This window comes from Rhinoraja longicauda, chromosome 9, assembly GCF_053455715.1.
Source record: "Rhinoraja longicauda isolate Sanriku21f chromosome 9, sRhiLon1.1, whole genome shotgun sequence".
NCBI classification, from domain to species: domain Eukaryota; kingdom Metazoa; phylum Chordata; class Chondrichthyes; order Rajiformes; family Arhynchobatidae; genus Rhinoraja; species Rhinoraja longicauda.
This window is the reverse complement of record NC_135961.1, coordinates 31,153,115-31,169,363: the sequence shown is the minus strand read 5'-3', so window position 1 is coordinate 31,169,363 and position 16,249 is coordinate 31,153,115. Positions and strand designations below refer to the sequence as shown.

General features: G+C 41.3%; 1 protein-coding gene across 2 annotated transcripts in view; it reads left to right on the top strand.

Annotated features, from left to right (window-relative positions):
• Positions 1–16,249, top strand: part of LOC144596574 (ALK tyrosine kinase receptor-like) — an 887,900-nt gene that overhangs the window by 802,104 nt on the left and 69,547 nt on the right. For both annotated transcript variants that reach the window (XM_078405054.1, XM_078405053.1), the window contains exon 15: positions 10,295–10,426. In XM_078405054.1, the coding sequence (XP_078261180.1) occupies positions 10,295–10,426 (132 nt within the window). The remainder of the gene's footprint in view (positions 1–10,294; positions 10,427–16,249) is intronic.

Sequence of the window (16,249 nt, the reverse complement as noted above, 5' to 3'; positions counted from 1 at the left end):
TGTAACTTAAGAGTTAGGCAGTATCTCTGGAGAAAAAGAATGGGTGCCATTTTGGGTCGGAACCCTTCTTCTTCATCGATCCATTTTCTCCAGAGATGCTGCATGACCTGTTGAGTTACTCCAGCACTTTGTGTCTGTCTTTTAGATGTTATTATAGTACCTGCCTCAACTACCTCCTTTGGCAGCTCGTTCCACAAACCCATCACCCTCTGTGTGAAAAAGTTGCCCCTCAGGTTCCTATTAAATCTTTCCCCTCGCACCTTAAACTTGTCCTCTGGTTCTTGATTCCCCTTTGCTTAGCTGCATTTTAGATAATGGTGTGTGTGGAATGCAATTCAATCAATAAAGATTTAATTCAAATAAACAGCAAACTTATAAATGAAATCCCTTTTTATTTTTGAGAAATTTAACTTAACTATCACTTGCATAACTTGATTCCAAGAATAATTAGGTTGAGAGGCAAAAAAACAGAAAGAAATCCTTAAAAATTCAGAAAATTGAAAATACCAAGCCATGCAGACCAGATCAATCAGGAGCAGAGGCAGCCAAGTAGATTAACATTTCAAGGTGATTCAGCAATTGCAAAATCTGATGAAAAGTTACATCAAGATGACCACATAGGAAGCAATCTGCCGCGTGTGTCCAGCCTTTTCAGCACTTTATCCTTAAAAGATTTGTAACATTAATGTAATTGCAGATAAATGATGGATAATGAAACAGGGGAAATTAAAATAGAGAGATCATTGCAACTGTGTCAGATAAATTGTCAGTGTTTCTCATTCGGAAGTGTAGACATAAAATGCATTTAGTGATATAAGCATTATTCTAGAGTATCTGTTCTCAACTATATAGGTTGAAGTCGGGGTTGACTGTCATTGAAGACACGGTTAGAGAGACCAGAAACATCACCTGTCCATGTTCTCCAGAAATGCTGCCTGACCCACTGAGTTACTCCCAACATTGCGTGACTGAAGTCTGAAGAGGGTCCCGATTTGAAACATATCCTATCCATGTTCTCCAGAGATGCTGCCTGACCCACTGAGTTACTCCAGCACTTTGTATCTATTTAAGCTGAAGTCATGTTTTGCGATCAGCACCTCAATGATAACAAAGGATTCAGTTGCATTAAAATTATCATCAACACCGAGTCAACAATTTATATAACTAAAAGCAGAGAAGCCTATTATTCAATTTAACATTCTGATCCTGGTTGAATTGAATTGAATTGAATAAATTTTATTAGCCAAGTCTGTATACATACATGGAATTTGCCTTGGTGCTTTGCTCGCAAGGATAACAACACGATATACAGTCGACAATTAAAAATAAAACATTATAATTTAAACATGTGAAGAATAAAATAAAATACCAGAGCAAAAGGAGGCTGCAGACTTTTGGCTGTTGAGTAGAGCTACTTCTCGTGGAAAAAAGCTGTTTTTATGTCTAGCTGTGGCGGCTTTGACAGTCCGGAGTAGCCTCCCAGAGGGAAGTAATGTAGACGGATGGAAGTAATCCTGGTTTAAATGATCATACTAAGACTGATCTATTAAACTTTGAGGATGACTGTTATTTTGAACCTATGAAAGATCATATCGGAGATCAATCAAAATTTTCAATTAATTTCCTGTCAATAAATACACAGTCCTCTAATCTATTTTATAGTGCATCCTTTGTTTCGAGAATACACTTGTAATTGTCCATCCAATATTCCAACTGAACCATGTATTTCCCCAGAACATTTCAACTGTCATTTAAGAAGGAACTGTGAAAATAGATTTGTGGCATTAAATACAGGCTAAATCCAGAAAGAGTGAACAAATTATACGCTATATAGGAATGATTGCACTAAATAATATTGGTATTGATATTGGCACTGCTTTAATATTATCTTGTGTACCAAGATAGAGTGAAAAATATTTGTTTGCATGTTATCCAATTAACTCTAATTCAGATGTGGCACAGTGGTAGAGTTGCTGCCCGACAGCACCAGAGATCCTCAGTACTAGTGTGGAGATGGTTCGATCCTGACAATGGGTGCTGTCTGTGAGGAGTTTGTGCATTCTCCACGTGACTGCATAGGTTTTCTCCAGGTGCTCTGGCTTCCACCCACATTCCAGAGACATGCAGGTTTGTTGGTTAATTGGCTTTTGTAAATTGTTCCTGATCTGTAGGATTCAAAACTGGAATAACAGTACTGGTGTGAATGGGTGATCGTTGGTCAGCACGGACTCAGTATGTCAAAGGGCCTGTTTCCATGCTGTATCTCTAAAGTAAACTGCAGTTGCTGTTTAACAAAAAAGGACACAAAGTGTGGGCGGAAAAACATGGAACATCATCAATAAGGTGTATGTGTTGGGCTGTGAAAGGAAATGTTATGGGGAAGGAGATGGAAGTTTCCCCAGATACTTTCTCTCATTGTAGAAACAAGGAACTGCAGGTGTTGTTGGTTCACAAAAAAGGGCTCAAAATGCTGGAGTAACTCAGTGGGTCAGGCAGTATCTCTGGAGAACATGGATAGGTGATCTAGGGTCAAGAACCTTCTTCAGATAAGGGCTAAAGTAGGCTCCCGACGGCACCTATCCATGCTCTCCAGAGATGCTGCCTGACCCACTGAACTACTCCAACACTTTGTGTCCAACTATCTCCCCTTCATTGTTAAACCTCAATAGATTTGTTATCCCATGTAGACTGTTACCCCATCAATTACTGGACTTCCACCTGTTTAACTATGCTATTTTGATGGAGGTGAGACTCAGCTCTGAAATTCAGCTCGAATCAAGAGTCAGGAGTGTTTTATTGTCATATGTCCCAAAATGGAACAATGAACACAGATATGTAAACATAGTATAAGAAAATAACTGCAGATGCAGTCTAAAGTCTGAAGAAGGGTCTCGACCCGAAACGTCACCCATTCCTTCTCTCCCGAGATGCTGCCTGACCTGCTGAGTTGCTCCAGCATTTTATGTAAACATAGTACTCGGTAAACACCATAATAAACAACAAAGAAAAAAAAGTACATTACATATAATTTTTTTAAAATTAAGGTACAATCTCTAGAATCACACGTTTGATTCTTCAATTTTATTTTAGAGAATTACTGAAGAAAATGAGACCTCTATGCGTAAAATGATACGTTTGAAATAAAATGACTTTTTTTTAAAGTAATGGATTGCAAATATTTCTCCTACCAAATCTGCATGTGGAAAGGTGCAAAAGTGCTTTAAGAATGTTCTGAGAATGCACTTTATTTAAGATTAGCCTGTAGTTTATTGGCTTCAGCTGTTTGATATTTGAATCATGGGAATTCTGAAACCAAAGTTTGAAGAGCTCACCGACTTCATTTTGATTTAGCTTTCTATATCCCACCATGTTCTCACACAATCCACCTTGAAGCCTCAGTGAGAGGATGTGCTGAGTTCAGCAGTCTGACTTTGTCGGTTTTATCTTTGTTGATCTGTCTCCCTTGTCACATACTGGGGCTGCCTTTAATGACATTTTTTAACTGTCATTGAATAAAATATTTTAATGATTCCACAGAAAGCACCGAACTCCCTGAGCTAAATGTTAAAACTGGAAAATTGCTGCGTTTTCATGATCCTCACACTCACTTTAACACTCTATTTTAGATCTGAATTAATGTGTGTCCCTGGTAGTTTGAAAATTTCAGTGATCTCATCTCCTTTTCATTTTATACTTCTGGGATTAATATATATGTATGTGTTTATCCTTTTTATTGTAGATTGTTGTCTCGTGCTTAATTTGCTGCTTTTGGATTTCTCGACAGCATGTATTATCACTAAGAAAGTGGTTGAGTGAACCTGAAGGTGTATGCGGGTATCCAGCTTTGTAAGGCAAATGCCTGGTCTGTCCAAATCTTCTTCTTCCCAACAGGTGGAAGAGTGGTGCAGCAGGTAGAGCTGCAGACTCATAGCACCAGAGACCCAGGTTTGAGTTTGGAGTGGAGTGGAGTTTGCCCGTTCTCCATGTGACCGCATGGGTTTCTTCCAGGTGCTCTGGTTTTCTTCCACATCCCAAGGATGTGTGGGTTTTCAGTTAATTGGCTTCTGTAAATTGGCCCTAGCATGTTGGGAGTGGATGAGAATGTGGGATAACATAGAACTAGTGTGAATGGGTGATCGATGATCGGCGTGGACTTGGTGGGCTGAAGGGCCTGTATCAATGTTACATCTTTAAACTAAATTAATATCACGCCTGATCTTGCATGGAATGCTTTTCTTAGGCCTGATAACGTATCTTTTAAAGGCAACATCTCATTGACTCCTCTTTTGTCCTTGAGTCATTTAGTTACAGTCATGGAGTTTACAGCACGAAAACAAGTCCTTCAACCCAACTCGTGCAAGCCGTCCAAAGTGCTTTCTTGGTCTGCTTCCATTGGCCTGCCTGTGGCCCACATCCCTCTGAACCTTTCCTCTGCAAGAACTTGCACGCATAGGGGTGGCACAGTGGCGCAGCGGTAGAGTTGCTGCCTTACAGCGCTGCAGCTCCGGAGACCCAGGTTCAATCCTGACTGCGGGTGCTGTCTGTACAGAGTTTCTACGTTCTCCCCGTGACCGCATGGATTTTCTCTGAGATCTTCGGTTTATTCCCACATTCTAAAGGCATACAGGTTTGTAGGTTAATTGGAAATTGTCCCTAGTGTGCGTAGGTAAGATAGTGTTAATGTGGGGGATCGCTGGTCGGTGCGGACTCGGTGGGCTGAAGGGCCTGCTTCCACGCTGTATCTCGAAACTAAACTAAACTAAACTTGTCCAAATGTCTGTTAAACATTGTCATTGTACCTGCCTTTACCACTTCTTATGGTAGCTCATTGTTCCTGATTTGTGTTATCGTCTTCATTCTTTCCATGCTAATAATTACATGCACAATGGGCCCACCTATTTTGGTAAAACTGTTGCCCATGGAAACTCTCCATTGCCCATTTCCCTCCAGTGAGCTCAGTGAGCCCATGATTTCCATGTTTTTCCAGTCATCACAGTCTTGTCATTTAGTTCACTTTCACAAGGACAAGTTCATTCAACAGCTTTTTCCATTTTATATCAATTTCAGTTTATTTTCATTTATTCATGTCTTTGTTTGCATTTAGCACAGAATATTTATTGATTCTGTGGTTACAGAATAAATTTATGATCTATCATTGTATAATGAGTTATTGGAATCTCTGATATCCTTTATTGGTTAGACTTTCACCACTATCTATCTACTCTCCCTGCCCTAGAACCACTTGTGATTTTAAATATAAACTCTATTTGAAGTTTAATATTTTTCTGCATAAGTTATGTAGAAGTAAATAAATTATTAAGAATTATTCAACCCGATTTTCATAATTAAAGTTTACACTGGGATATAAAGAAAGTAATATTGGGGTAATATGCTCTCAATGCGGAAAATACTGAATTGTAAAATGCTAGAAGTATTCAGCAGGTCAGGCCATATCTGTAGAATGGAAAAGAGTGATAGCGTTTCAGGTTGAAGACCCTGAATCTGAATCGGGAAGGAGAAGGCTGTGGAGGCCAAGTCAATAGGTATTTTTAAGGTGGAGTTTGACAGTTTCTTAACAAGTACGGGTGTCAGGGGTTGTGGGGAGAAGACAAGAGATTGAGGGTGAAAGTGAAAGATAAATCAGCAATGACGAAATGGCAGAGTAGACTTGTTGGGCCGAATGGCCTAATTCTGCTCCTTTAATTTATGAATCTATGAGAAAATATGCTAGCTTCCCATCTCCCATTGTAACAAAGCCATTCACCACATTTTATATATTTCCTGTGTCTAAGTTTATGAAGGGATCTAGATTAGTTGGGAAGGTGGCCCAAGGATTGGGTAACAAAGGAATTTAACTTTGACAAGTGTGAGGGGTCGCACTTTGGTTTGTCAAACCAGGGCAGGACTTACACAGTAAGTGATATAGCCCTGGATGGTGTCATGGAAACAGAGCGATCTGAGCATACAGATGTGTGGTTCCCTGAACGTGGTAGCTCAAGTGGACAGAGTTGTGAAGAAAGCTTTTGGCATGCCTGCCTTCATTGAGAAGGGTATTGAGTTCAAAGGTTGGGACATCATGATGCAGCTGTACAAGTCGTAAGTGAGATCACACTTGGAGAATTGCTATTTTGGACGCCTAGCTTTGGAGAGGATATCATTAAATTAGAAAGAGTGCAGAAGGGATTCAACAGGATGTTAGCTGGACTTGTGGGCTTGTGTTATGGGGAGAGGTTAGATAGACCTTACTTCACTTAAGACTTTAGAGATGCAGCGTGGAAACAGGCCCTTTGGCCCACTGACCCCGTCGAGCAACCCCTACTCTAGCACTATCCTACACACTAGGGACAACAAAGCCAATTAATTTCCAAAACTATACGTCTTTGGAGCGTGGGAGGAAACCAGAGCATCTGGAGAAAATATATGTGGTTACAGGGAGAATTTACAAACTCCGTACAGACAGCACCCATAGTCGGGATTGAACCCAGGTCTCTGGCGTTGCAAGGCTTTGCAACACTACTAGTCCTTACGTGGAGCTCGGAGAAGCAGTAAGCAGAAGCGGAGAGAAGAGACCATTGGCTTGAAAGTCCGTGACAAAGAAGATGAGTCACGGGGAAGGGCAGTTTAAAAAGAGAGCCAAGACCCAGGTTTGGATTATTTACTAATCAATTTACTCATCAGCCCCAAAGTAGTTGCGTAGGTAACAGATAAAGAAGTGCAGCTGCAGTGGAGCGACCTTCTTGAGGTGAAGTGCCTTGGGAGGTAAAGTGTGAGTCTTTGACTCAAAAGTCTTCGGCGAGTAGACTGAGGCAAGAAGGCTACACTTGGTTGAAATTTGATTTTTGTCACTGAAGAAATGGCAGACAAGTTGGTGCAGTGAGTTTCCTGCAGGATTTGGGAAGTCAGGGACACCACTGGAGCTTCTAGAAACTACTCCTGCAGGAATTGTGCCCAGGTGCAGCTCCTGAATGAACATGTTGGAGAACTGGAGAAGTAGCTGGATGACCTCAGGACCATCTGGAAAAACGAGTGTTTCCTGGACAGGACCTACAGTGAGGATGTCAAGCCAAGGATTCAAGAAGAACGAAGGTGGATGACTGCGAGAAAGGGGAGTTAACGTGGAGTGCAGGAGATCCTGGTGGCTGTGCCTAATGAAAACAAGTACACCCTCTCAGAGGGTCTCAAACGCTAGGGAATAGAAGTAGATTTTGAGCCTGGAATTAAAGGAGTCGATGGAGGGGGCAGTTCTGATGGGGAGTGGGATGCTGTTCCACAGTCTAGGAGCTGCAACCGCAAAAGAGCGGTCACCCCTGAGCTTAAGCCTAGACCGCGGGATAGTCAGTAGCCTCAAGTTGGCCGACCTGAGGCACCTGGAGTTTGAGTGGTGGGTTAGAAGATTTTTGATATGGGTGGGGCAAGCCCGTTTAGGGTTTTGCATAGAAATAGGAGGAGCTTGAAATCGATTCTGTACCATACTGGGAGCCAGTGGAGTGAGGCCAGAATCGGGGTGATGTGATCCCTTTTACGGGTACCCGTCAGGAGTCTTGCTGCGGCGTTTTGGACCAATTGCAGGCAGGACAGGGATGATTGGCTGATCCCAGTGTATAGGGAGTTGCAGTAGTTCAGGTGGGAGGAAATAAATGCGTGGATGATTTTTTCTAGATCGTCAAATTGGAGGAATGGTTTGACTTTAGCTATGGTACGAAGCTGGAAGAAACTGACTTTTGGAAGTAGCTCTAGAAATCATGGACACATTGGTGATCATTTTACAATGTTCTATAGATTCAGGATCAGTTCCTGTGGATTGGAGGGTAGCTAATGTTATTCCACTTTTTAAGAAAGGAGGGAGAGAGAAAACAGGGAATTATAGACCAGTTAGTCTGACATCAGTGGTGGGGAAGATGCTGGAGTCAATTATAAAAGAAGAAATAGCGAACATTTGGATAGCAGTCACAGGATCGTTGCGAGTCAGCATGGATTTACGGAGGGGAAATCATATTTGACTAAACTTCCGGAATTTTTTTAGGATGTAACTAGGAAAGTGGACAAGGGAGAGCCGGTAAATGTAGTGTACCTGGACTTTCAGATAGACTTTGATAAGGACCCACATAGGAAATTAGTGGGCAAAATTAGAGCACATGGTATTGGGGGTAGGGTAGTGACATGGATAAAAGATTGGTTGGTAGACAGGAAACAAAGAGTAGGGATTAACGGTTCCCTTTCAGAATAGCAGGCAGTGACTAGTGGGGTGCCGCAAGGCTCGGTGCTGGGACCGCAGCTATTTACAATATACATTAATGACTTGGATGAAGGGATTAAAAGTGACATTAACAAATTTGCAGATGACACAAAGCTGGGTGGCAGTGTGAACTGTGAGGAGGATGCTATGAGGATGCAGGGTGACTTGGACAGGTTGTGTGAGTGGGCAGATGCATGGCAGATGCAGTTTAATGTGGATAATAAGACTGGAGCGACTAGGCTTGTATACGCTGGAATTTAGAAGGATGAGAGGGGATCTTATTGAAACATATAAGATTATTAAGGGATTGGACACGCTAGAGACAGGAAACATGTTCCCGATGTTGGGGGAATCCAAAACCTGGAGCCACAGTTTAAGAATAAGGGGTAGGCCATTTGGAACGGAGATGAGGAAAATCTTTTGCACTCAGAAAGTTGTGAATCTGTGGAATTCTCTGCCTCAGAAGGCAGTGGAGGCCAATTCTCTGGATGCTTTCAAGAGAGAGTTAGAACGAGCTCTTAAAGAAAGCGGAGTCAAGGGATATGGGTAGAAGGCAGGAACGGGGTACTGATTGTGGATGATCAGACATGATCACAGTGAATGGCGGTCCTGGATCGAAGGGCCAAATGGCCTACTGTACCTATTGTCTATTGTATATTGTCTACCACCACCTCTGTGTTGCCCCAACCTTTTTCCAGTATACACCAGGACTTTTTTTCTTTGGAGTGTAGGAGGCTGAGAGGAGAACTGATTGAGGTGTACAAGAGCATGAGGGACATGGATAAAGTGAACACTTACAATCTTTTTCCCCCATGGTGGAGGATTCTAAAGCTAGAGGACATGGGCTTAAGGTGAGATGGGGGAGATGTCAGAGGGATCTCTGGTGCAACCTTTTCATTCAGAGAGTGGTTCATATCTGAAATGAGCTGCCAGAAAAAGCTTTAGAGGAGGACACAATTAAGACTTTTAAAAGACATTTGGACAGATATGTGGACAGGAAGGTTTTAGTGGACTTTGGGCAAAAGCAATAAAATGCGATTAGCCTAAAATGCCAATTTGATTGACATGGACAAGGTGGGCCAAAGACCCTGTTTTCATTCTGTATTGCATGTTCTTTTGTCTATGTTCTCACTGTCTTACTGCACCAATTCACTGACTGATCAGATAACCTGGTTTACAGCTTATCCCCGTGGTCACCCCAGTTTTACCCTATCAGAGACGTTTGCCTGCCTCAACTCCCCCTCATCCAACCTCAGGATTAACAACAAAAAAAACTCCTTCCCAGTATAGTTTAATTTAGTTTAGTTTTGTTTTGTTTAGTGGACACAACATGGAAACAGGCTCATCGGCCCACCAATTTCACGTTGAACAGCTATCGCGCATACACTACCTCTTTCCTACAAACTCGGGACAATTTAAAGAAGCCAATTAACCTATAAACCTGCATATCTTTGGAATGTGGGAGGAAACCTGAAGCACCCGGCGAAAACCACATGGTCATAGGGGGAAACATACAAACTCAGTACAGACAACACCTGCGGACGGGATCGAACGCGGGTCTCTGGCGCTGTAAGGCATTAACTCTACCACTGCACTACCGTGCTGCCACTGTACCGTTCTAACGAGGTGTCTTCCACCAGAAACAGTGACTCTTGTTTCTCTTCCCGCAGATGTGGCCTGACCTGCTGAATATTTCAACCATTTTCTGTTTTTATTTTAGATGTCCAACATCTGCAGATTTTTGGTCATCCCAGTGAAGATTTTGTTGCGTATGCGAAGCTAAAATTGTGCCTGAAATTCAAGGTTTTTTTGAGATGTTCATGGATAAAGATCAAAATGTTGGTGTTTATTGACGTAATTCTGCTTTGTTGTTTTATCAGTTGCACTTCCGCCAAGAACAAAACTTATCAAAGAGGTTGGCGCGAACAAAACTGAATTGTTAATTTAATTTCTACTCAGATAAGCTGACTGTCCCTCTGGAAATGTATTTTAATGACTCTTTTGAACCAGTCAAATTGATATTTTTAATGTTACATCTTGCAATGTTTTCTCTTGAAGGCAAATCCCATCATCCAGCGTGTTTGCTTGGGAGAGAATAATGTGATTGAAGAGGAGCTAAAAAGGAGTGGCAAAGTCTCACAATGGGCTGGAGGTGGAGGAGGAGGTGGTGGAGCCACCTTTATTTTCAAGGTAATGATTTGTTTTAAAAATTGTTCATTTACAGGTATTTTTTCTTTTTAAAAAGCTGTCCTCCATGCTTTTATTAAATTTCATACATAAGTGTAAGCCATTAAAAATCTAAAGCACTTACCTAAACAGCTGCACAAGAAATGTCATGTTATTGCAAACTGCTATTTAATGGAGCAATAACACAAATGTTAGTGAAATATGCTGTGCCTTTTGTCCTAGTTTACGTACACCTTTGGCTCTTTCTCCCACCTTTTCATGAGTAATCCTGGCGTCTTCCCCCTGTCTCCATAAACACAAAGTGCTGGAGTAACTCAGCGGATCAGGCAGCCACAGGAATGGATAGGAGGCTTTCTTCCCAGCTATCATCAGGCAACTGAACCGTCCTCTCATCAGCTAGAGCGCAGTACAGCGCACATCTACCTCATTGGAGACCCTTGAATTATCTTTATTTTAGTTTAGTTTAGAGATACAGCGCAGAAACAGGCCCTTCAGCCCACCGAGGCTGTGCCGAACAGCGATCCCCGTACAATAACGCTATCCTACACTCACTTGGGACAAATTTACAATTACACCAAGCCAATTAGCCTACAGACCTGTACATCTTTGGAGTGTGGGAGGAAACCGGAAATCTCGGAGAAAACCCACACGTCACGGGGAAAACGTACAAACATCATACAGATAAGCACGTGTAGTCAGGATCAAACCCAGGTCTCTGCCATTATAAGGCAGCAACTACCGCCGTGCCACCATGCGCAGCGGTAGTTAATCAGATCTTATTGAACTTTATCTTGCACTAAATGGTGTCCCTTTATCCGTTATCTGGGTGGCTATATTGTAATCGTGTATAGTCTTTTCTTTGACTGGATGTCACACAACAAAAGGCTTTTCACTGCCTTTTGAGGACCCGGATAATCTTTTCAGGTTAGGCAGAGATTCTCTTGCACCTCCTCCAACTTCATCTACTGTATCTGTTGTTCAAGATCAACAACAGAGCTTTATTTATCATTCGGTACCAAGGTACCGAACGAAACTACATAGCAGTCACACACAAAAAAGAACACAAGACACATGACCCCAACACAAACGTCCATCACAGTGACTCCAAACACCCCCTCACTGTGATGGAGGCAACAAAACTTCCACTCTCTTCCCCACGCCCACAGACAGACAGCTCGTCCCCGACCGACCCGCACAGTCCCCGCAAGGGGATGGAAGTCCCCGCGGCCGAGTCGCACCGGGCGCTGAAACGTCTCGCGGCCGAGCCGGGCAATGGAAGGCCCCGCGACCGAGCCGTGCGCAGCTAAGTCCCGCGGCCGAGCCGCACCGGATGTGGACTCTTATACATCAGCGAGACCAAACGTAGACCGGACGATTACCTTTGCTCACCTACCTCATCTCCCGGTTGCCAAACACTTTCATTCCCCTTCCCATTCCCACACAGACCCTTCTGTCCTTGACTCCTCCATTGTCAAAGTGAGGCTAAATGCAAATTGGAGGAACAGCATCTCATATGCCGCTTGGCAGCTTATAGCCCAGGGATTTGAATATTGATTTCTCTAATGTCAAGTAGTCTGAAGAAGGGTCTCGACCCGAAACGTCACCCATTCCTTCTCTCCCGAGATGCTGCCTGACCTGCTGAGTTACTCCAGCATTTTGTGAATAAAAACCCTATTTTCTCTCTCCATCCAAGTCACACCAGCTTTCATTCTCACCTAACTACAGCTAACAATAGCCTGTTTCCTTTATCATTGTTACTTTTTTGCATATCTTTCATTCTTTTGTTCTATATCTCTCTACATCATCGTCTATATATCTCTTGTTACCCTTTCCCGTGACTTTCACTCTGAAGAAGGGTCTCGACCCACTGAGTTAAGTTACTCCAGCATTTTGTGTTTGTATTTGTTTAAACCAGCATCAGTTCCTTCCTACACACTTTTCAGTGTACCTCGGTACACATGACAATAATAAACTAAAGTAAAAATTAAACTAAGCTGGATAAGCCCTTCATTAGGTCCGCTCTGACTACAGCTTTAACATTCTCCCTGATCAATATACAACAACTCACCCTTTTTACACCCCTCTCTGTCACGTCGGAAATATCTAAATCCAAAATAGAATTTTCCCATTGACGCAAAACACTAAAGCAACGGTAATTACCATGCATCACTCATGGAAATTCAATTTTTCAGTTGCATAATTTTGTTTATGAAAAAGCATTTTGCAATTGAAATTCTCAATAATATTGTTTAAATTGGATCCTGCGATCTTGCACTTTGAAAGCAAAATTAATACCCAGGGGACCAAATAGACAACAGTAGCGCAGTATCAAATCTTCTGAGTGCTGTAAGGTATACAGTATGTAGCGATATTACCACAGCTGCCTTTAATATGCAGCCTGTCCTGAACATCCAACTTATGGACACTTATGTATGTGAATGAGCGCCCACAACATTATTAAATCCAAAGTCCAACGCATGCACATATGTTCACATACGTTCACGTCTACAAACAGTAGAGCTAGCATCCTCTCTCTCCACTTTTAGCAAATCTTCTTTTTTTTATCAGCCTTATATACTTTGATGCCACTCATTACAGTATATACATAGACTACATATACATATACATAATACATTACATAGAAGATAGACAATTAATGTTGGAGTAACTCAGCTGGTGTGGCGGCATCTCTGGAGAAAAGGAATAAGAAAAATATTCCTTTTCTCTAGACATGCTGTCTGACCCGTTGAGTTACTCCAACATTTTGTGTCTATCTTCGATGTAGACCAGCATCTGCAATTCCTTGCTACACATTACTTAGACTTTGGGGCATTATTTTTGTCTTTGCACTATTATTGTTTGTTTATTTTGTTTGATTGTTTTTAATATTTATACTGAACTTTTTTATCATAGAATTTACAGAGTATTGTGTTTATATATTTGTTGTGCTGCTGCAAGTAAGAATTTTATTGTACTGTTTGCGACATATTACAAGAAAACACTTGACTCTCTTGACTGTGGAAATAGACAGTGGTGTTCCTCAGCATTCAATGATATTACCACCGTTGCTTTGAAACACACGCCATCCCCGTCTTACCATCGCCCGACTTATGGACACTCCCACATACAAATGAGCCTCCATTATATTATTCAATGCAAAAGTCCGATGGTGTGGTTACCATATTAAGTGATTTTCATCATTCATGTCATAAGTGATAGCAGTAGAATTAGGCCATTCGGCCCATTGTCCACTCCACCATTTAATCATGGCTGATCTATCTCTTCCTCCTAACCACATTCTCCTGCCTTCTCCCGATAACACTTGACCCCCTTACTAATCAAGAATATATCTATCTCTGCCTTAAAAATATCCATTGATTTGGCTTCCACAGACCTCTGTGGCAATGAATTCCACAGATTTACTACCCTCTGACTAAATTCCGCCTCATCTCCATCATAAAGGAACATCCTTTAATTCTGTTGCTGGTCCTAGACTTTCCCATTAGTGGAAACATCATGTCCACATCCCCTCTATCCAGGCCTGACTTTTCTGATTTACGGACAAAATTGACTTATGGATGTATGTGCAAACAGAACCTTTGTTACCTGGGATTTTCTGTACACTAACTATTTGATGGTAAATATATAGGCCTAAATTTCAATTTTTGCAGATAACCTGGAACTTGGAAATGTAATAATCATCAAGGAAGATGATGATGTATTATGGTGGTTGATTCTAGGCTACTATCTTCGGTCTATGAGCGTTGATCCAGAGATTAGAATTCAAATCCCACCAAGGCTCCTGAGGAATATATATATATATATATATAAGTAATTAAATGAATCCAGAATTTAAAAGAAGAGCTAACTATAAAAGCCATCAACTGTAAAGATATAAACCAACATATTTTTGATGAACAAACAAAGAGAAATAGTTTTCAGTGGAGATGATTATAAAAAGATTCAGAGGTGACATGAAGGACACTGGCACATTATCATGACTATCCCATCTTCTTCACTAACCCTCCTTTAAATAAGGAAATCTGCCATCCTTTGCTGGCCATGCCAATTTGTGGCTCCACAATATATATCTAGGTCCAATTATAATTGACTTTCACATCCCATGAAAAAGTAAATGAAAAACTAAAATCAGGAGAATATAAACATACCATAAAATTGGAAGACGCATTGCAGATTCAACATAATGGAGAAATGGGAACTGAATAATTTTCAGATGACAGTGCGGAGAGATAATATAAACCAAAAGGTACTATTTTAAATGGAAAGAGGGTCTGGGAACCTGGAGGTACACAGATCTTGAGAGGGGCAAATTAATTTGCAAAACATTGCATAATGTACATATCCTCGGCTTTATTAACAATACTGTTTAGTTTATTGTCACGTGTACTGAGGTACAGTGTAAAGCTTTTTTGTTGCATGCTAACCAGTCAGCGGAAAAACTATACATGATTATAATCGAGCCACCCACAGTGTACAGATTCATAATAAAGGGAATAATGTTTAGTGCAATATAAAGTCCAGTAAAGTCCAATTAAAGATAGTCCAAGGGATTTCAATGACGTAGATAGTAGCACAGGACTATTCTCTAGTTGTTGATAGGATGATTGCCTGACAACATTTGCCTGAAAACAGCCTTGACTAGAACACCAAGGCACCACATATTAAGAAGTATATCAAATTCTTAAAGGACTTGCAAAGCAAAAACACCCTAAAACACAAGGATTGAGGGACTTCAGTGAATAAATAGCTTTAATTTTAGCGTTATAGCATGGAAACAGGCCCTATGGTCCACCGAGTCCATGCTGTCCATTGATCATCTGTTCACACTACTTCTATGTTATCCCACTTTCACATCCGCGCCCTACACACTTGAGGCAATTTACATGGGCCAATTAACCATCAAGCCCACATGTCTTTGGGACGTGGGAGGAAACCCATGCAGTCACATGGAGAACATGCAAACTCCACACAGACAGCACCCAAGATCAGGATCGAACCAGGTCTCTGGCTCTGTGAGGTAGCAGCTCTACCAGTTTGCTACTGTGCCACCAGTAATATTCATGTTAGGAGACTGGAGCAGCTGGGTTTTTTGGAGCAAAGAAACTTAACAGAGGGTTGAAGGAGGTTGTTCAGCATTAAGATATGTTCTTTATGAAGTAAATAAAGAGAACCAGTCTTTGTAAGCAGAAGGGTTTGTGGCCGCAGAGTAATGTAATTGCTAAAAAGATCCAGCAGTGGCATGAGAAAATACTTTTGTTGTAAGGGAGTGGGATTAATTAAATAATATTGAGAAATTGACTATATACCGAGTGACACAAGGACTATAAACCGAGTGACACATTCGGTATATGCTCTGCGTTCTATGCTTCTATGCTCTCTTCTGCTAGTAAATAAACTGTTGTAAACAAACTGCTGTAATCTTCCTACCTCATCACATCTCTTTAGGCCAAATTATCACAGTATGCAAATATGCATTTCTGTCTGTTACACATCTAGATAATAGGCCTAATTCACATCATTAAAAGAAGGTTAACTCTAATTTACTTGAAAAGTGAAGTAGAATATTTTTGTGATGAGTTTCATCCAATTCCTATCGCTCCTTATGAAAGGATAACATAACTACATTATGCATCAGTACTGCTGCCCAGTTGAGTTAATTTTGGCAATAAATATATTTGGTGGCACTTGTGGACATCTATTAGCCTCCCAACACAGTGAGATGTCTGCCAAGGAATGTTGCCAATTGGCCCATTCCAGACTGAAGGAGTACGTATCCTATACACTAACCTACACACACTAGTGCCA